The 20,799-nt window shown below is 43.1% G+C and overlaps 1 protein-coding gene across 19 annotated transcripts; it reads right to left on the bottom strand.

Moving 5' to 3' along the window:
* Nucleotides 1-197: 197 nt before the first annotated feature.
* LOC100191894 (shikimate dehydrogenase 1) lies at nt 198-5,129 on the bottom strand. Of its 19 annotated transcripts, none has more exons than XR_004852965.1 (12): nt 4,716-5,129; nt 4,361-4,466; nt 3,396-3,614; nt 2,143-2,498; nt 1,959-2,022; nt 1,766-1,871; nt 1,550-1,696; nt 1,266-1,414; nt 1,011-1,173; nt 747-918; nt 531-652; nt 198-458 (listed from the first exon to the last, which is right to left on the bottom strand). XR_004852965.1 is itself a non-coding variant. In XM_008663106.4 (11 exons), the coding sequence occupies exons 1-10, from the start codon at nt 4,964-4,966 to the stop codon at nt 875-877; spliced, it is 1,605 nt and encodes a 534-aa protein (XP_008661328.1). In that variant the 5' UTR covers nt 4,967-5,129; the 3' UTR covers nt 198-458; nt 871-874. The 19 variants fall into 19 exon arrangements, 12 of the variants coding, with proteins under 12 accessions (XP_008661328.1, XP_008661330.1, XP_020400441.1 ...); XR_004852966.1 differs by having other exon boundaries at nt 871-918; XR_002265394.3 differs by having other exon boundaries at nt 1,959-2,061; nt 4,716-5,116.
* Between the last annotated feature and the right edge of the window lie 15,670 nt (nt 5,130-20,799).

Genomic DNA, 20,799 nt, shown 5'->3' with positions numbered 1-20,799 from the left:
ATGGAGACCAGGAACGAGTGTACATTCAATTATGGGCTGGTTTGGTTACCCGTCTGACTTGAATCTTAGCTTGCCGAACGGGGTCTAAATCAAAATTAAATAGAAGGAAATTCAATCCGCGTTTTGATCGTTTTGATCCAGACACAACTAAATAAGTCCTTAGTGATACCTAGAAAAGGGACAAATCGAGACAAGTCTTGGAACGCAAATGCTAAGAGACTGATTCAAACCCACGATGACTGCTGTTCATGCTGATACAAATAAGGCACACCAAAATGTTTCAGCTCGGAACATCAAATTAATTTACAATGGCTGAGAGGCAAACTGATCACTGAATCCGAATCTAAAAAGGAAAAACAAGGAAGTTTGTGGGCATGGATGAATCTCTCACAGACGAGGCTTCATGGTGTTAGGATTGTCCAATGAACTTGCAATTGCTCGGAATTTGTAATCGTCCACTGAAAGTAAGGGAAGAACTATTAAGTAGAAGTAGCTGCCATTCATTATGATTAGTCAGTGGATGCGCATACTTTGGCCACGTAAAACTGACTGCGTCACACACTGTTTGCACAAATCAAAGATCTAACAATCCTTGCAGCCTTGATGAGAGGAGTAAGAACTCTTAAACATTGTTGAAATGGTGTATTGTTTGCTGAATAAACAACATTCAAATACTTCAAAGAGAATGAAACTGAATCTTGGTAGGTAATAAGAAACATGTTATAAGATGAAACCTATGTCCACACCTGAGATAAAAAAAAATGTGGATTCTACAGGTTGAGGAAGATGCGGGAAGGACGAGGAGGGGACACAACTGGAATCAATTGCGCAGAAATTACGATGGAAGGGAAGCTTGCTCTTTGGACAAACCTCACTATGTCTTTGTCAGAACAATATCACGCATCAAGCTATCTGGAGCTGTACGGCGAGCCACGTGAGAAATGGTGTAAGATGTACTTATGACTATCGCTTAATAATGAAATGAAATATGAAAAGGCCAATCAAAGTACCTGGCATGCCCGTGAAATGCTCAAACTGGCCCATAGCTTGGCGTATAAACATCTCCAGACCACTAACAACTGTGGCTCCACATTCTGCAGCTTCTCGGAGAAGTCTGGTCTCTTTTGGTGTGTAGACCGCATCAAACACAACAGCATAAGATCTGAGTGCTTGCTGCAAGATTATATTTAGCCATTAGAAAATAGCAGAAATGACATAATATCTCGATTACAAATGGCAGAAAACCAGGAAAGCGAGATTAAGACCTTAGATAGAGGAGTTTCATTCACATTTGGATGCATTCCAATGGCTGTTGTATTTGCAAGAATCATCCCTTCCTCTGGATGGTAGTTTTCCAAATCCGCAAGAGTCAATGCAGGCCCACCAATTAAGTTGGCAAGTTCTTGTGCTCGTGCTGGAAAGTGGAAGAGTTGATTCATTTCTCAGCATATACATGTTTATCAATCACATTTTCACAACACAATAATCAGTGTGTGTGGAAAATTATCATAAAACTGATGAAGCAGAAGTGTCCGGAAGAATCATATACCAAAGGTACGGTTTGCAATTACAACTCTTGCTCCTTTCTCTTTTGCCCCATATGCTAGTGCTTTTCCCGCACCACCAGCCCCTATAACAACAAAAAGCCTTCCAGCCAGTGGTGATTTGTCTGGATCTGTTGGTTCTGATTCTGATGCTGCATATGAGCCAATTAGAACTTAATATCGATCAGCAATAATTTACCAATACTAGTGCATATACAAACCTTTTATTCCATCCTCAATAGCAGATATAGCACCAACATAGTCAGTATTATAGCCAACAAGCTTTCCATCAGGTCTTCTAACAATTGTGTTAACAGCTCCAATGTCCTGGATAAAGCATCATGCTTTCGAATGTTACCCTAGGTGTGTCAAAAGGTTCAACAATTCTATATGTGACAAGCTAAAGAAAATTACCCTGGCAACGGGATCGACCTCGTCACAGCACCTAACAGCAGCTTCTTTGTGTGGAATTGTGCAACTGTGGGCCAGTTTATTGGATGGAAAGAAAAAAAAAGGTCTGATCAGATATGAGGCATATGATTTGGCTAAAACAAACATCATTCCAACATACGATTTGGCTCTCCAAAAAATTAACTACCTGAAGCCAGCAAAGTCTGGTGAAGAGTATGTATCAAGAAATTTAGCCAAGTCATCCACCAAAAATGGCACATACACAGCGTTGAAACCCACAGATCTGAAAGCTTCATTATGCAAAATTGGGCTTTTGCTATGGCCAACTGGTTTACCAATTATACCAAAGACCTTAGTGTCTGGCCCTATCTGCCTAATATTGTACAGATTTATCAAGTCTGCAGCAGTTGGCTGTGCAGGTGCAGACTCTTTTCCTTTCTTGAGTGACCCAAAAGTAAGGAATCCACCATATTTTGGGCAAAGAACCCGAGAAATAAAACCTCTGTCGTTCATCACCAGCCCAATGATTGGCACCTGCTTTTCCTAATTCATTATTCAGATACAAGATAACATGAGCTATGAGTTATGTAAAGGCAACATAGAAATGAAGCGTGTAAATCAACACACAGCACAAAACTTTTTCAAGAGAAAGCTCTAAACCGATATTTGTGCATCATAAGTGTGTTCCTAATTAAGAAGGTCACCAATCATCTTGTGCTGTTGTGCTAAAGATTATGTGATCAAAATATGCAATTACTTTTAACAGATATTACTGTAGAAACAAAGCATCAAGGAAATGACCTTTCATTTTTTGAGGTGATAAATCAGATCTTTGCACCACAGCATAAAAATTGAAATTTTGGCTAAGTTAGATACGAAGTGTGTAATTTCAGTCTATTTTCCCATTGAAAATTCAAGTTTAATGGCCAGCAGTAACAATATCTTTATCATAGTACAACTTACTTGCGAAAGGACCTCTAGCATAATGGTTAAGGCTTCTGAGTAGCACTTTCAGGTCCTAGATTCGATCCCAGTCGGGGGCAAATTTCTGGCTTGGTTAAAAAAATTCCCTCGTTGTACGCCGCCCGCTCCCGGGTTACGTCTTGCGCGCCTCCCTCCGGCTGGATCGTCGCAGAGTGGGCAGTGACAGCCCGCTAGTGATGAGCCAGGGTTCAGGGATTTTCTCAGCCAGGACCATGTTTCGGTCTCTTCTTAATATAATACCGGGAGAGCGGTCTTTCTCTCCCCGGACGAGTTTTTTATAGTACAACTCACTTGATAAAAATGTTACTTAACAACCTTTTTTCTCAAAGTAGCAGAATTCTAGGAGGTTATGAATAGTATGTATTTGTCGACAACAAACAATATAATATGACACCAAATTATCGGCAACAAATCACATGTGATGGAGCGATAAAGAATAGTAACGTGCTAAATCACCTGGCAGTGAACAAGTATTTGAAACATTTTTGCCACATCAACAATTTCAGTAGCGGTTGTAGCTATTTTCACGATATCAGCCCCCGTTGCTTGAATCTGAGCCACCAAATTTGCAAGTTCCTCGGACGATGGAGTGGTCTCATAGTTGTGGGATGAAACTATAAGTTTACAGTTATCAGGTTTCCTCCCAGAAATAAGTTTCATAAATTTGTCAGCCACCTGCACAATACAATTCAGTGATCAACTCCAGACTCACCCTCACTAATTTAAAGGACAGGGCTAATTGACACTACCAGTACATAAATAGCGAGCTTCTTTTACTAATATTGTAGTACATATTTTATATCATTACTTTTTTTCAAGTAGTTATCATGGTTATGAGAAGAATATTATTGTAAATGATACATGATAACTAATCAAGCTTCACAATTGATCGGCTCTGACAAGGATCCAAATCAGTGGCAGTGTCACTTAGGGTGTCTCCAACAGTATGAGCTAGCACTAGATCTAATTTCTAAGCTGATAAATATGGAGGGCAAAGAGACCACAGCAAGCAACCTTCAAAATCACGCTGTGAGAAATGGATACATCGTGAAATGTGCAAGATTATGTCTTGAGTCCGTGCTAGTCTCTTGCTTTTCTGCACTATGCACTATTCAGTGATTAAAAAATTGATTCCCTGAGCTAGATCATTGGAGACGCCCTTACTGTTGAAAGTTGCAAGAATATCAAATTCTCACATACTTAATGAACTAGTATTGCACTACATCCAGATTACAAGATTATATTCATCGACACTGAGCCACGAAGAAGGTCTTGTCTCGGTTTATCTTTTCCTTCGACCCTACTCAAGTGAGAGCCTATAGCCTTGGGTTTATCCTTAGAGGCTTAGACAATAAGCCACAAAGAACAGCAGTGCAATAAAATATTGACTTGATGAAGTGAAAAATAGGGAAGGACCCAACCTTAAGCTCGACATCCACATATTCAGCTCCCAGCTCCATTGCCAATAGCAGAGCCTCAAACCGTGATTCGTCATCGCCTTCGTATTCGCCTCCTTCCCACTTGGGCCTGTGCAACAAAAATCAAGCAACAGTCACTTAGCTTAGTAACACTAACAGTTTAAATGTTGATACCAAAACTAGCCCCCATTTTGCTCCACTGAATTATGCTAAACATCTAAACTAAACCTCTGGAATTGCCTATCGAATCTGGAACCGGAATGCGCCAAAAAGGTGTCTCCGAGAAGGAAGAACCTAATCCCCCGCACGCCCACCAACCCTGTGGCAGGGAAACCAGGCGCTGACGAAACGAACTCACCTGTAGGTGACGAGGGCGGGGAGCGGGCGGGGCTTGGCGAGGATGACGGGCAGGTCCCTGCGCGGCGCGAACCCGGCGAGGCAGTCGAGGCGAAGCTCCGCCACGTCAGCGCCGAGCGCGGCGGCGGCGGCCAGCTCCGCCGCCATCTCCCGCGGCGCCCGCGCCGTCGCCGGCACGCAGACCATCGTCCGCGGCCGCGTGACCGCCGCGGCGGGCGGGGACACCGCCGAAACTGACATCGCCGTCGCCATCGGGGAAAGCCGGCGGCTTTGCGTCGGGTTGGTGCCTTGGTGGGAGGAAGAGTGGAGGTTTTGGTTGGTGGTAGTACTGGTGGAGGTGGACTATCGTTCGCACTGCTGGGCGGCGGAATACGACGTGGCCCGTCTTGACTGGTTTGGGTTGTAGGTGCACGGAACACATGGGCACGGCGTCGAAATGCGCGATGAAATGGTCAAAAAGATCCTAAATTCTGCGATGAAACCGAAGTGGTTCGTCAATTTCTCGGAGGAATTACCCAGAAGTAAAAAAAAAATGTCTGTTCTTTAGCAGCGCAGCAACTTGCAAAATCTTTGACAACATTTTGTTTATACGGCTAAAATGCAAAATCTTTGACAACATTTTTGTTCTGTGTTTGTCAGTTAGAATAAAGTCATTCTATTTTTGTTTGATTTTAGAGTAGAGTAAAATGGAGTGGTTTAATTCTATGTTTGGTTCTATATTGAAATAGAATGTGACGACTCTATGTGTTTAGTTGATGAGTGCAACTAGATAATTTTCTAACATCATACATTCATACAACCATTTATTATATCTTAAAATGACAATTATAAATAAAGATTATGAGATGTATAAACATGACGCATCTATACAACCATCAGAGTTAATCGCAGAAGGGGCATAGAAAAGGACCAAGAATTGGGCAGAGTGCTGGTTTGCTCGACCAAGAAATTTGTATTCTAAATGAGCTAATCGCAGAAGGAATACATATGGAGGTCTGCTCTGTCGGTGCCACCAAATCACCAAAGGACGAAAAAGAACGGGGCCATGAGCCCATGCGAAGACACAACGGCTCTTTTGTTTCAGCTTTTTTTTAACTTGTGTCAACTAGAATCTACTACGGACAGTCAAATACTCAGATTTTCAGCACTGTTTTATAAGAATCGATTCGATAAAAATCATTTAAAGTTAACGTGAACAGAGAATTTATCAAATCGTTGCACTTTCAAGACCCTGAGCCTTATGAACATCTTTATCTTTTTTCGCACGTAATCCTCACAATACTTAGATTCTTCCCATAGCTACATTCTCCTCATAGCTAGATTGTCAAAAAAGCTGATCAGAAAAAAACTAAACCTAATAGGGCCAACATCTCCTGGTGGTTTGCTCAGCAAGGAAAATAGCCTCGATTTCGTTTCTCTCCGTGATTTGCTCGCCAAAGGAAAAAAGCTGCTCCAGGAATATTCTGCTTTTGAAAAAGACAAAATACTGCTCTCCTTAGTGGATAGGCTGAAAACCAGCGAAGCCAAGCTTAACGCACAAGCCAAAGCTTACAAAGCCGAGGTTGAAGATTTTAAAAAAAAGCTTGCCGAAATGAATGAAAATTTTGAACTTGCGAAGGCTAAGCAAGAAATAAGTGAAATGGAAAGAGTCAGAGTGCAGAAGAACATTGAAGAACTTCGGGATTCCAAGGAAAAATGCTACGAAGTATCCATGAAATGCACGAAGAAACTGAAAGATAGCTTTGCAAACGTGGGAGCTTATTCTTCGGAGCAGAAATTTATTCGTGGTGATCCCGAAGGTGTTGTCCAGTGGATAGGCGAAGAGGCTGAAGCTTTTGATGAGATACTTAGCGATTGTGGGGATTTTTGTGCTTTTGCCGGTGCCCGAGGGGCCGCGGCAATTTTAGAAAAAGCCGGTGTGAACATGTTAAGGTCGTAGCCCAGGTAGAATCCATTCTCTCAGTTGATGACACTAGAGACCCTTCGACTGAGGCCTCTACATTGGGCGGTAAATTCTACTTCGATGTGTGGATGAAGGGTGGTCGTGAGATGACTGATGAAGCCATTAAAAAGAACGAGAAAGAATCTCACGACGCCCGAGAAGAAGTTAAGCAAGCTGAAGAATCTGCTGAACGCGTCATGATTATAGGTATTTTTATTTAAAACTTTTTGCTTCGTTGTTCGTTTCTAGCTTCGAAATTTACCATCATATACTTTATTACAGCCGGCCTTTCTCCACCACCGGAGCCATACAACCCCGAAGCTGACCCGGTCATGAAAGAAGCTTTGGATGTAATGTCGCTAACAAAGTCGTTGACGAAGTCGTCGACAGACTATTACATGAAGCCGCTGAAAAAATACTGAAGGAAGATTAAATTCTTGTGTGCTAGGAAATGTAATGCTTGTGTATGGTCATCGTCATATATACGGAACAAACATCAAATATTTGTATGTATACTAATGTAATATATTTCTTTGTGATGCATGAAATCTGTGTGCGTACCATTTTTGAGCCTTTGGCAAAAAACACCTTCACTTCTTTTCATGCTTCGCAAAGAGAATTTTCCTTATGCCAATGTTGACGAAGGTTAGCTTCGTATAATAAATTATATCTGTCAAAGATATATGTTGTGGCATATTACATTCTTTTGCAATTCGACAAGTATTTTTGAAGGAGCAATTTCCCTTCTTCTCCACAGCCTTTTGTTGATGCAAGATGATATATGATGCGATGTTATGCGATATGTTATGATGGTATGATGCAAAATGATGTTTATGCTGAAGATAAAAAACCCAGGCGAATACACACCCAGACTCTGCATCCCCTTAGGAACGACTTTGGAGTCTCTTCACCTTTTATTTAGGTGGTATTTCAGCTCTTCATCCCCTTATGAACGACTTTGGAGCTAAGCTCTACATCCCCTTAGGAACGACTTTTGAGCTTCTTCACCTTTTATTTAGGTGGCATTCAAGCTCTGCATCCCCTTAGGAACGACTTTGTAGCTTCTTCACCTTTTACTTAGGTGGTATTTTGGCTCTGCATTCCCTTAGAAACGACTTTTGAGATTCGAAACTTACTCTGCGCTCCCTTAGGAACGTCTTTGGAGCTTCGGTACTTACTCTGCGCTCCCTTAGGAACGCCTTTGGAGCTTCGGAACTTAGTTTTGTCACCCTCGACGGTGTAACGACAGATCTATTACATCAAATTGAAGGTTAAACCTTACTATATTGTTTTTTGCAACAGAAATATGAAAACAATAGTAGAAATTAGGCATATCAAGACTTTCTTTTGACTAAAACGATGTGTTATCTTCAGTAGATATGCCTGGACTCAGGCATAGTGTTGTTAACTGTGCGAGCCTCAGACTGCTCCCGAAGATCACGTTGTTGTTGGGGGACGAAGGTGCCCTTCTGGCTACTGATTATGGCTTGGGGTAGGTGCCATTGGTGGGGGTGGCGGCAACTGGGCCCAGGAAGCTTGGGGGTGACTTACTGAAGCTGCAGAAGTCGTAGACTGTTGATTGCCTACGTATTCTGGGATGTATGGAGAATAGCACGAAGCAGTATGGAGGACTTGCTTCGGTTGATTTTGTCGCGCCTTGGCTTCAGTAATTTCCTTTTTCTTCTGGATTGTGACCTGGCAGGTCAAGGTAAGCTTGAGTCGAGGACAACTCCACTTCAAGAGGAGGAGGACGATGAGGACATCACTCCTATGCATATGTTCGAGACTCATCCAGCTCGTCCAATTACAAGAGCATGAGCACGACAATTGAATCAACAGGTGAGCTCATTCCTAAGTTATAGTTGAAAGTTGCCTAGAGGGGGGTGAATAGGCAAATCTTAAATTTATAAACTTTAAGCACAACTACAAGCCAGGGTTAGCGTTAGAAATAAAGTCGAGTCCGAAAGAGAGGGTGAAAACAAATCACAAGCGAATAAAGCGAATGACACGGTGATTTGTTTTACCGAGGTTCGATTCTTGCAAACCTACTCCCCGTTGAGGTGGTCACAAAGACAGGGTCTCTTTCAACCCTTACCCTCTCTCAAACGGTCACTTAGACCGAGTGAGCTTCTCTTCTCAATCAATTGGGACACTTAGTCCCCACAAGGACCACCACACAATTGGTGTCTCTTGCTTTGATTACAAATAACTTGGGAACAAGAAATGGGGAAAAAGAAAAGCGATCCAAGCGCAAGAGCTCAAAAGAACACGACAAAACTCTCTCTTCTAGTCACTATTGCTTTGAGTGGAATTGGGACTTGGAGAGATTTTGATTCACTCTAATTGTGTCTTGCATTGAATGCACTAGCTCTTGTATTGAATGTGTTGGCTGAAAACTTGGATGCCTTGAAGTGTGGTGGTCGGGGGGTATTTATAGCCCCAACCACCAAAGTGGTCGTTGGGGAAGGCTGCTGTCGAAGGGCGCACCAGACAGTCCGGTGCGCCAGCCACGTCAACCAACCGTTAGGGTTCGACCGTTGGAGCTCTGACAAGTGGGGCCACCGGACAGTCCGGTGGTGCACCGAACAGTCATTGTTCACTGTCCGGTGCGCCTTCTGGCGCCTGCTCTGACTCTGCACGCGCAGTCCGCACTGTTCACTATTCACTGTACACTTTTGCAGTCGACCGTTGGCGTTGTAGCCGTTACTCCGCTGGCACACCGGACAGTCCGGTGCTACACCGGACAGTCCGATGAGTTATAGCGGAGTGGCTCTCCGAAAACCCGAAGCTAGCAAGTTGGAGTTGATCCACCCTGGTGCACCGGACAGTCCGGTGCGCCAGACTAGGGCAGCCTTCGGTTTTCTTTGCTCCTTTGATTTGAACCCTTTCTTTTAACTTTGTATTGGTTTGTTGTGAACCTTTGGCACCTGTAGAACTTATAATCTAGAGCAAACTAGTTAGTCCAATTATTTGTGTTGGGCAATTCAACCACCAAAATCATTTAGGAAAAGGTTTGACCCTATTTCCCTTTCAATCTCCCCCTTTTTGGTGATTGATGCCAACACAAACCAAAGCAAATGTACAAGTGCAGAATTGAACTAGTTTGCATAAGGTAAGTGCAAAGGTTGCTTGAAATTAAACCAATTTACATTTTCATAAGATATGCATGGATTGCTTTCTTCATATTTAATATTTTGGACGACGCTTGCACCACTTGTTTTGTTTTTGCAAATGTTTTTGGAAATTCTTTTCAAAGTTCTTTTGCAAATAGTCAAGGATATATGAATAAGATTTCGAGAAGCATTTTCAAGATTTGAAATTTTCTCCCCCTGTTTCAAATGCTTTTCCTTTGACTAAACAAAACTCCCCCTAAATGAAATTCTCCTCTTAGTGTTCAAGAGAGTTTTAGATATTAATTTTGAAGGAGGTCAAACCAATTTGAAATTATATGAAAAATAAGTTACCAATTAAAAAAACTTCTTTAATACAAATTGAAAGACTACATTTTTGAAATTGGTGGTGGTGCGGTCCTTTTGCTTTGGGCTAATACTTTCTCCCCCTTTGGCATGAATCGCCAAAAACGGATACTTTGTGAGTGAAATATAAGCCCTTTTACTTTCTCTCCCCCTTTGGCAAACAATATATGAGTGAAGATGATACCAAATTGGAGAGCGATGCGGAGTGTCGGCGAAGGATAAATAATACGATGGAGTGGAGTGGAAGCCTTGTCTTCGCCGAAGACTCCATTTCCCTTTCAATCTATGACTTGGTATAAGATACACTTGACAATACATTAGTCATAGCAAATGAAAGAGATGATCAAAGGTATATAAATGAGCTATGTGTGCAAAGTATCAATCAAAATTCCTAGAATCAAGAATGTTTAGCTCATGCCTAAGTTTGGTAAAAGTTTTCTCATCTAATGGCTTGGTAAAGATATCGGCTAGTTGTTCTTTGGTGCTAACATATGCAATCTCGATATCCCCACGTTGTTGATGATCCCTCAAAAAGTGATACCGAATGGCTATGTGCTTAGTGCGGCTGTGCTCAACGGGATTATCCGTCATGCGGATTGCACTCTCATTATCACATAGGAGAGGGACTTTGGTTAATTTGTAACCATAGTCCCTAAGAGTTTTCCTCATCCAATGCAATTGCGCACAACAATGACCTGCGGCAATGTACTCGGCTTCAGCGGTAGAAAGGGCTACTGAATTTTGTTTCTTTAAAGCTCAAGACACCAAGGATCTTCCTAAGAACTGACAAGTCCCTGATGTGCTCTTTCTATCAATTTTACACCCTGTCCAATCAGCATCTGAGTAACCCATTAAATCAAAAGTGGATCCCTTGGGGTACCAAAGGCCAAACTTAGGAGTATGAACTAAATATCTCAAGATTCGTTTTACGGCCCTAAGGTGAACTTCCTTAGGATCGGCTTGGAATCTTGCACACATGCATACTGAAAACATAATATCTGGTCGAGATGCACATAAATAGAGTAAAGATCCTATCATCGACCGGTATACCTTTTGATCTATGGATTTACCTCCCGTGTCGAGGTCGAGATGCCCATTGGTGCCCATGGGTGTCTTGATGGGCTTATCATCCTTCATCCCAAACTTGGTGAGTATGTCTTGAATGTACTTCGTTTGGCTGATGAAGGTGCCCTCTTGGAGTTGCTTGACTTGAAATCCTAGGAAATACTTCAACTCCCCCATCATAGACATCTCGAATTTTTGAACCATGATCCTACTAAACTCTTCACAAGTAGATTTGTTAGTAGACCCAAATATGATATCATCAACATAAATTTGGCATACAAACAAATCATTTGCAATTGTTTTAGTAAAGAGAGTAGGATCGGCTTTTCCGACTTTGAAGCCATTAGCAATAAGAAAATCTCTTAGGCATTCATACCATGCTCTTGGGGCTTGCTTGAGCCCATAAAGCGCCTTAGAGAGTTTATAAACATGGTTAGGATACTCACTATCTTCAAAGCCGAGAGGTTGCTCAACATAGACCTCCTCCTTGATTGGTCCATTGAGGAAGGCACTTTTCACGTCCATTTGGTAAAGCTTAAAGCCATGGTAAGTAGCATAGGCAAGTAATATACGAATTGACTCAAGCCTAGCTACGGGTGCATAGGTTTCACCGAAATCCAAACCTTCGACTTGTGAATATCCCTTGGCCACAAGTCGGGCTTTGTTCCTTGTCACCACACCATGCTCATCTTGCTTGTTGTGGAAGACCCACTTGGTTCCTACAACATTTTGATTAGGACGTGGAACAAGATTCCATACCTCATTCCTCGTGAAGTTGTTGAGTTCCTCTTGCATTGCCAACACCCAATCTGAATCCCTTAATGCGTCTTCCACCCTGTATGGCTCAATAGAAGACACAAAGGAGTAATGTTCACAAAAATGAGCGACACGAGATCGAGTGGTTACCCCCTTATGAATATCACCAAGGATGGAGTTCACGGGGTGATCTCGTTGTATCGCTTGGTGGACTCTTGGGTGTGGTGGTCTTGGACCCTCATCATCTTCCTTGTCTTGATCATTGGCATCTTCCCCATGATCATTGTCCTCCTCTTGAGGTGGCTCTTCTTGATCTTTATTTTCACCATCTTGAGCTTGATCCTCATCTTGGGTTGGTGGAGATGCTTGATTTGAAGATAATGGTTGATCTTGTGCATGTGGAGGCTCTTCGGATTCCTTAGGACACACATCCCCAATGGACATGTTCCTTAGCGCGACGCACGGAGCCTCTTCATCATCTAGCTCATCAAGATCAACTTGGTCTACTTGAGAGCCGTTAGTCTCATCAAACACAATGTCACAAGAAACTTCAACTAGTCCAGTGGACTTGTTAAAGACTCTATATGCCCTTGTGTTTGAATCATAACCAAGTAAAAAGCCTTCTACAACTTTAGGAGCAAATTTAGATTTTCTACCTCTTTTAACAAGAATAAAGCATTTGCTACCAAAGACTCTAAAATATAAAACATTGGGCTTTTTACCGGTGAGGAGTTCATACGATGTCTTCTTGAGGATTCGGTGAAGGTAGAGACGGTTGATGGCGTAGCAAGCGGTGTTGACTGCTTCTGCCCAAAACCGGTCCAAAGTCTTGTACTCATCAAACATGGTCCTCGCCATGTCAAGTAGAGTTCTATTCTTCCTCTCCACTACACCATTTTTTTGTGGTGTGTAGGGAGAAGAGAACTCATGCTTGATGCCCTCATCCTCAAGGAAGCCTTCTATTTGTGAATTCTTGAACTCCGTCCCATTATCGCTTCTAATCTTTTTGATCCTTAAGCTGAACTCATTTTGAGTCCATCTCAAGAATCCCTTTAAGGCCTCTTGGGTTTGTGATTTTTCCTGCAAAAAGAACACCCAAGTGAAGCGAGAATAATCATCCACAATTACAAGACAATACTTACTCCCGTCGATGCTTATGTAAGTGATCGGTCCGAATAGATCCATGTGGAGTAGCTCAAGCGACCTGTCGGTCGTCATGATGTTCTTGTGTGGATGATGAACACCAACTTGCTTCCCTGCTTGACATGCGCTACAAACTCTGTCTTTCTCAAAATGAACATTTGTTAGTCCCAAAATGTGTTCTCCCTTTAGAAGCTTGTGAAGATTCTTCATCCCAACATGGGCTAGTCGGCGATGCCAGAGCCAACCCATATTAGTCTTAGCAATTAAGCAAGTATCGAGTTCAGCTCTATTAAAATCAACTAAGTATAGCTGACCCTCTAATACTCCCTTAAATGCTACTGAATCATCACTTCTTCTAAAGACAGTAACATCTATATCCGTAAAAAGACAGTTGTAACCCATTTTACATAATTGAGAAACAGAAAGCAAGTTGTAATCTAAATAATCTACAAGAAAAACATTGGAAATAGAATGGTCAGGTGATATAGCAATTTTACCAAGTCCTTTGACCAAACCTTGATTTCCATCTCCGAATGTAATAGCTCGTTGGGGATCATGGGTTTTCTCATAGGAGGAGAACATCCTTTTCTCCCCAGTCATGTGGTTTGTGCACCCGCTATCAATGATCCAACTTAAGCCCCCGGATGCATAAACCTACTAAACAAGTTTGGGCCTTGTTCTTAGGTACCCAAACGGTCTTGGGTCCTTTGACATTAGAAACAAGCACCTTGGGTACCCAAACACAAGTCTTTGAGCCCTTGTGTTTGGCCCCAACATATTTGGCAACTACTTTACCTGATTTGTTAGTTAAAACATATGAAGCATCAAAAGTCTTAAATGAAACAATAGGCTCATTTGATGCAATAGGAGTTTTCTTTTTAGGCAATTTAACATGAGTGGATTGCCTAGAGCTAGATGCCTCAGTCTTATACATAAAAGCATGTTGAGAGCCAGAGTGAGACTTCCTAGAGTGAATTCTCCTAATCTTGTGCTCGGGATAACCAACAGGGTATAAAATGTAACCCTCGTTATCCTGAGCCATGGGAGCCTTGCCCTTAACAAAATTAGACAATCTTTTAGGGGTTTTAAACTTGACATTGTCTCCCTGTTGGAAGCCAATGCCATCCTTAATCCAAGGGCGTCTCCCATTATAGAGCATGCTTCTAGCAAATTTAAATTTCTCATTTTCTAAGTCATGCTCATTAATTTTAGCACTAAGTTGAGCTATGTGATCATTTTGTTGTTTAATTAAAGCTAGGTGATCATGGATAGCATCAACATTAATGTCTCTACATCTAGTACAAATAGTAACATGATCAACACTAGATGTAGAGGGTTTGCAAGTATTTAATTCATCAATCTTAGCATGTAAAATAGCATTCTCATATCTAAGATTGGAAATAGAAACATTGCAAACATTTAAGTCTTTAGACTTAGCAATTAATTTTTCATTCTCAATTTTAAGGCTAGAGAGTGATGCATTCAACTTGTCAATCTTAGTAATCAAACTAGTATTATCATTTCTAAGACTAACAATTGAATCATCACAAACATCTAACTTCTCAACCTTAGCAATTAATTTTGCATTTTCATTTCTAAGGTTGGAAATAGTATCATGGCAAGTTCTTAGCTCACAAGTTAATTTTTCACATTTTTCTACTTCCTGAGCATAGGTATTTTTAACCTTAACATGCTTTTTGTTTTCTTTAATAAGGAAGTCCTCTTGGCTGTCCAAGAGTTCATCCTTCTCATGAATGGCTCCTATCAATTCATTTAATTTTTCCTTTTGTTGCATGTTTAGGTTGGCAAAAAGGGCAAGCAAATTATCTTCATCATCACTAGAGTTTTCCTCATCACTAGATGTTGCATATTTAGTGGAGGCTCTAGATTTTACCTTCTTTTTGCCGCCCCTTGCCATGAGGCACTTGTGGCCGATGTTGGGGAAGAGGAGACCCTTGTCGACGGCGATGTTGGCGGTGTCCTCGTCAGAGGAGGAGTCGGTGGAGCTCTCGTCGGAGTCCCACTTCCGACAAACATGGGCATCGCCGCCCTTCTTTTTGTAATACTTCTTCTTCTCCTTCCTTCTTCCCTTCTTGTCATCGCCCCTGTCACTATCACTAGAAATAGGACATTTTGCTATAAAGTGATCAGGCTTACCACACTTGTAGCAAACCTTTTTGGAACGGGGCTTGTAATCTCTCCCCTTCCTTTGCTTGAGGATTTGGCGAAAGCTTTTGATGATTAAAGCCATCTCCTCATTGCCGAGCTTGGAGGCGTCGATGGGAAGCCTACTCGATGTAGACTCTTCCTTCTTCTCCTCCGTCGCTTTGAAGGCGACGGGTTGCACCTCGGGTGTGGAGGTGGCGCCTCGCTCGATGATTTGTTTGGAGCCTTTGATAATTAACTCAAAGCTCACAAACTTTCCTATCACTTCCTCGGGAGACATTAGTTTATATCTAGGATCACCACGAATTAATTGAACTTGAGTAGGGCTAAGAAAAACGAGTGATCTAAGAATAACCTTGACCATTTCATGGTCATCCCATTTTGTGCTCCCGAGGTTGCACACTTGGTTCACCAAGGTCTTGAGCCGGTTGTACATGGCTTGTGGCTCCTCCCCTTGGTTGAGCATGAATCGACCGAGCTCCCCCTCGATCGTCTCTAGCTTGGTGATCTTTGTCACCTCATCTCCTTCGTGCGCGGTCTTGAGCACGTCCCAAATATCTTTGGCGGTTTCTAACCCATGCACTTTGTTATACTCCTCTCGACTTAAAGAGGCGAGGAGTATAGTTGTTGCTTGGGAGTTAAAGTGTCGTATTTGGTCGGCCTCATCCGAGTCATAGTCCTTATCCCCCACCTGTGGTACCTGCGCTCCATACTCAACAACATCTCATATACTTTTGTGGAGTGAGGTTAGATGACCTTTCATTCTAGCACTCCACATATAATAATCTTCACCCTAAAAAACCGGTGGTTTCCCTAATGGAACGGAAAGTAAAGGAGTGTGTTTAGGAATGCGAGGATAGCGTAGGGGGATCTTACTAAACTTCTTGCGCTCATGGCGCATAGAAGTGATGGACGGCGCGTCGGAGCCGGATGTCGAAGGTGATGAAGAATCGGTCTCGTAGTAGACCACCTTCTTCATTTTCTTTTTCTTCTCGCCGCTCCGATGTGACTTGTTGTGTGAAGGGGATCCCTTCATCTTGTTGCCCGACTGTCTTGATGGAGCCTTCCCGTGGCTTGTGGCGGGCTTCTCGCCGGTCACCATCTCCTTCTTGGTGTGATCTCCCGACATCACTTCGAGTGGTTAGGCTCTAATGAAGTACCGGGCTCTCATACCAATTGAAAGTCGCCTAGAGGGGGGTGAATAGAAAAAATCTGAAATTTATAAACTTTAAGCACAACTACAAGCCGAGGTTAGCGTTAGAAATAAAGTCGAGTCCGAAAGAGAGGGCGAAAACAAATCACAAGCGAATAAGGCGAATGACACGGTGATTTGTTTTACCGAGGTTCGGTTCTTGCAAACCTACTCCCCGTTGAGGTGGTCACAAAGACCGGGTCTCTTTCAACCCTTACCCTCTCTCAAACGGTTACTTAGACCGAGTGAGCTTCTCTTCTCAATCAATTGGGACACTTAGTCCCCACAAGGACTACCACACAATTGGTGTCTCTTGCTTTGATTACAAAGAACTTGGGAACAAGAAATGGGGAAGAAGAAAAGCGATCCAAGCGCAAGAGCTCAAAAGAACACGGCAAAACTCTCTCTTCTAGTCACTATTGCTTTGAGTGGAATTGGGACTTGGAGAGATTTTGATTCACTCTAATTGTGTCTTGTATTGAATGCACTAGCTCTTGTATTGAATGTGTTGGCTGAAAACAAGGATGCCTTGAAGTGTGGTGGTTGGGGGGTATTTATAGCCCCAACCACCAAAGTGGCCGTTGGGGAAGGCTGCTGTCGAAGGGTGCACCAGACAGTCTAATGCGCCACCGGACACTGTCCGGTGCGCCAGCCACGTCACCCAACCGTTAGGGTTCGACTGTTGGAGCTCTGACAAGTGGGGCCACCGGACAGTCCGGTGGTGCACTGGACAGTCACTGTTCACTGTCCGGTGCGCCTTCTGGCGCCTGCTCTGACTCTGCGCACGCAGTCCGCACTGTTCACTATTCACTGTACACTTTTGCAGTCGACCGTTGGCGTTGTAGCCGTTACTCCGCTGGCACACCGGACAGTCCGGTGCTACACCGGACAGTCCGGTGAATTATAGCGGAGTGGCTCTCCGAAAACCCTAAGCTAGCAAGTTGGAGTTGATCCACCCTGGTGCACCGGACACTGTCTGGTGGCACACCGGACAGTCCGGTGCGCCAGACCAGGGCAGCCTTCGGTTTTCTTTGCTCCTTTGATTTGAACCCTTTCTTTTAACTTTGTATTGGTTTGTTGTGAACCTTTGGCACCTGTAGAACTTATAATCTAGAGCAAACTAGTTAGTCCAATTATTTGTGTTGGGCAATTCAACCACCAAAATCATTTAGGAAAAGGTTTGACCTTATTTCCCTTTCAATAGTGCATGTACTTATGAGAATAGCATTGGTACCTAATGAAATTGTTGATTATATTGTACTTAGGAACTTCAGAGAGGATCACGAAGACATTGGGAATTAGCAAGCACAAGGAGGGAGGCAAAGAGGCGTCCAAGTCAAATTAGGGGCCTAATTCATCTTGGAGTCAGTCACCTTGGCCTTCATGACCAATGTGCACCAATTTTGATGCCAAGGCCACAAATAGGCTCCAATTTTGATGATCCGCATATTCCTGTAAAGATAAAAAATATAATGCTTACAATGGCGTTGGTTTGGGACCTTTTAGACTTTGAAGTCGGTGTGAAATCGGGTCGCAAGTTAGCAGATAAAATCTGCCCACAATGTTGTATTACCAATTTGGCCTGTTGGGCCATGTATCATGTGTGAGTCCATCACAGACGCGTCTAGGGTTGATAGCACACCCCTTAGCTAATATAAACAATAGCCACTGCTAGGGAAAAGATAGGTTTTGTTGAGATATAATCCTGTCATTGAACAATGTCGTTGTTCATCGGTTTGTGAGACCCCAACTTGTGAGCTTCATCTTTAATTGCCAATTAAGTTGCATCATGTTCTTGATTTCACTTTTAGGGATTAGCCTTCTTGATGAGGTCAACCAAGTTGTGCTAGTTGATAACTAGAGGGCATGTGGTGGTGTTATTGTGGGGTTATGATATGTCAATTAGAAGTCAAATCGTGTGTGTTTTGTGCCATCAAATTGAGTTATCCACCACTTGAGAAACATTTGGGCACCCCCATTTCCATCATAGTTTGCGAGAAATTTAGGCCCATCTACATGCCGCACTAGGCCGATGATTATCCTATGGCCCCTGTTAGTGTCCAATGAACACCATACCCTCGGATGCTGCCAAGACACCTTACAAAGAACTAAGGTTTGGGCCCATGATGCCACAGGACCCAATCTCGAGGCCACCATATCTCTGAGGCTCTTCTAGCCTCTTGCGACTGCCAGAACGAATGAGATTTGGGGTCTCCATGGCCCTAGGGTTCTTGAGACTTTATGGCACTCTAGGACTTCTAGGACGCTCCTAGTCATTCCTAGACCTTCAAGGCCCCTGGCCTTGGATCCCTCCTGTTGAATTAATGTGGGCCTGACCCATATTAATATTCAATAATAGAGGCCCACTTTAATGCTACGGTGTACTAGTACTTTAGTACCACACCAGAAGTTCAAGGAACAATTCACTTAACTTAAATAGGTGGACTATTGGTGCATCTATTGAGAAACTAAGAAAAGGATGAAGGACTGCCATACGCGTGCGCTGCCGGTCGGGTCGGGCTGAGGTCGTGGCCGTGGTAGATTGGACCTTGCTCCGAATATTCCTTCCTAATAGTTGCACATTTTTCCTAGAGTAACGGACATCACTGATGGTGATCGTTATTGTCATTGATGGTAGCTATTAACGGACGTCACTGATGGCGACCGCTACTGTCATTGATGGCAGCTATTAACAGACGTCACTGATGGCGACCGCTACTGTCATTGATGGAAGCTATTAATGGACGTCACTTATGGCGACCGTTATTGTCCGTTGGCCTCCCTCTGCGTGTGTGTATATATACGAGGAGGCGGGCTACTTCTGGTCACGACAAAAGTACGAGAGAACACACAACATTCTCAGACGCGTTGCGTACGGCCCATCCTCGTCCCACCTTCTGCGAGCACAGACAGTGTGGGAGAGCATGCCTCCGAAATCGCCGTCCGTAGAGAGACACTTGCACGGGTGTGTGGGCAATCTGGTTTTTGGGGAGCGTACTCGCGACTGCTCGCTTTGTCCACCTATCCAGCGCTGATCAAGTTCCTCGTCGTCGGTGTCGTTTGAGGGACTGCACTACGTACATCTGCCTGCGTCGACTGCGTACGACTACATCGAACATACACACGAGATGTCTCGTGTGAATGGAGCCACTGATGCCTTGAGCATCGATCCCTCCGTAGGGTACAATATGTTCTTTGTATTTGCGCATATTTTATTGTTGTTTACTGCTTATGTGAGTAGTGATACACATATGCACATACATATCGTCACATACATCACTGTGATTTTCTGGACTAAATTAAAACTGAAAATGCCTATTTCTCTAATAATCCAAAAACATGATATTAGGCATTTTTCTGTTAGTGGCTTTGCTGCCGCGTTAAAACCAAGTGAACCTTTTGATGGGACATTTTAGAAGAGGTGGTGTAGTAAGATGATACTGTGGTTGACTGCAATGAACTGCTATCACGCCGCACAGGGGAAACCCGAACAGTTCACTCCTGAGGAGGAGATAATGTTCGACGTTGCCGATAACCTGTTTCGAGGCGCCATGATTGGCACTCTTGCCAACAAGTATGTTGATTCTTATCTAACGTGCACATCTGCAAAAGAGTTATCGAATGCGTTAGATGAGAAGTTTGGTGTTTCTGATGCTGGTAGCGAGCTGTACATCATGGAGCAGTTGTTTGACTACAAGATGGTTGAGAACCGTCCTGTAGTTGAATAGGCTCATGAAATACAGGTACAGGCTAAGGAACTCGAACAATTGTCATGTGTCTTGCCTGACAAGTTCGTGGCTGCCGGTATTATCGCTAAGCTGCCACCTTCTTGGACGAATTTTGCTACCACTCTAAAACATAAGAGACAAGAGTTTAGCGTGGCTGAGCTTATTGGGTTTCTTGATGTTGAAGAGAGAGTGAGAGCAAAAGACACTCGTGGAAAAGGAGTTGATACTTCTAGTGCCAATATGGTACAAAAGAACAACTCCAATGCGTCACATAATAATAAAAGAAAAATAAAGGAGCTGGTTGCTTTGTTTGCAGGAGTACTGATAACTGGACAAGCGCTTCTCCAGACCGCAAATTCTAGCAAGAGAAAAAAACCAGTTCAAGAGAAGAAAACAACAAATATGGTTGTTAGCGAGACCGCAGAAGGAACATCGGGGTATGGTAATCTTTTACCTACTGTTCTTTCAGTGTGTCAATCCCCTGAGTGGTTGGCTGACACTGGTGCTAACATTCATGTGTGTGCTGATATTTCTTTGTTTTCTTCTTATCAGTGCAAAGGGGCTAGAGACTTGCTAATGTGGAACGGATCACATGCGCATGTTTTGGTGTTGGTACA

Source organism: Zea mays, chromosome 10 (genome assembly GCF_902167145.1).
Source record: "Zea mays cultivar B73 chromosome 10, Zm-B73-REFERENCE-NAM-5.0, whole genome shotgun sequence".
In the NCBI taxonomy this organism is placed as follows: domain Eukaryota; kingdom Viridiplantae; phylum Streptophyta; class Magnoliopsida; order Poales; family Poaceae; genus Zea; species Zea mays.
This window is presented reverse-complemented; position numbering and strand designations above follow the sequence as displayed.

What these genes read in the sequence shown, in the direction of transcription:
- LOC100191894 (XM_020544849.3), bottom strand. Translation starts at nt 4,966, where the DNA reads ATGGCGACGGCGATGTCAGTTTCGGCGGTGTCCCCGCCCGCCGCGGCG. An exon ending in AGGTCGATCCCGTTGCCAGG is followed by an intron (nt 1,872 to 1,958) that starts GTAATTTTCTTT and finishes TGCTTTATCCAG; the next exon opens with GACATTGGAGCTGTTAACAC. An exon ending in AATTGCAAACCGTACCTTTG is followed by an intron (nt 1,415 to 1,549) that starts GTATATGATTCT and finishes TCCACTTTCCAG; the next exon opens with CACGAGCACAAGAACTTGCC.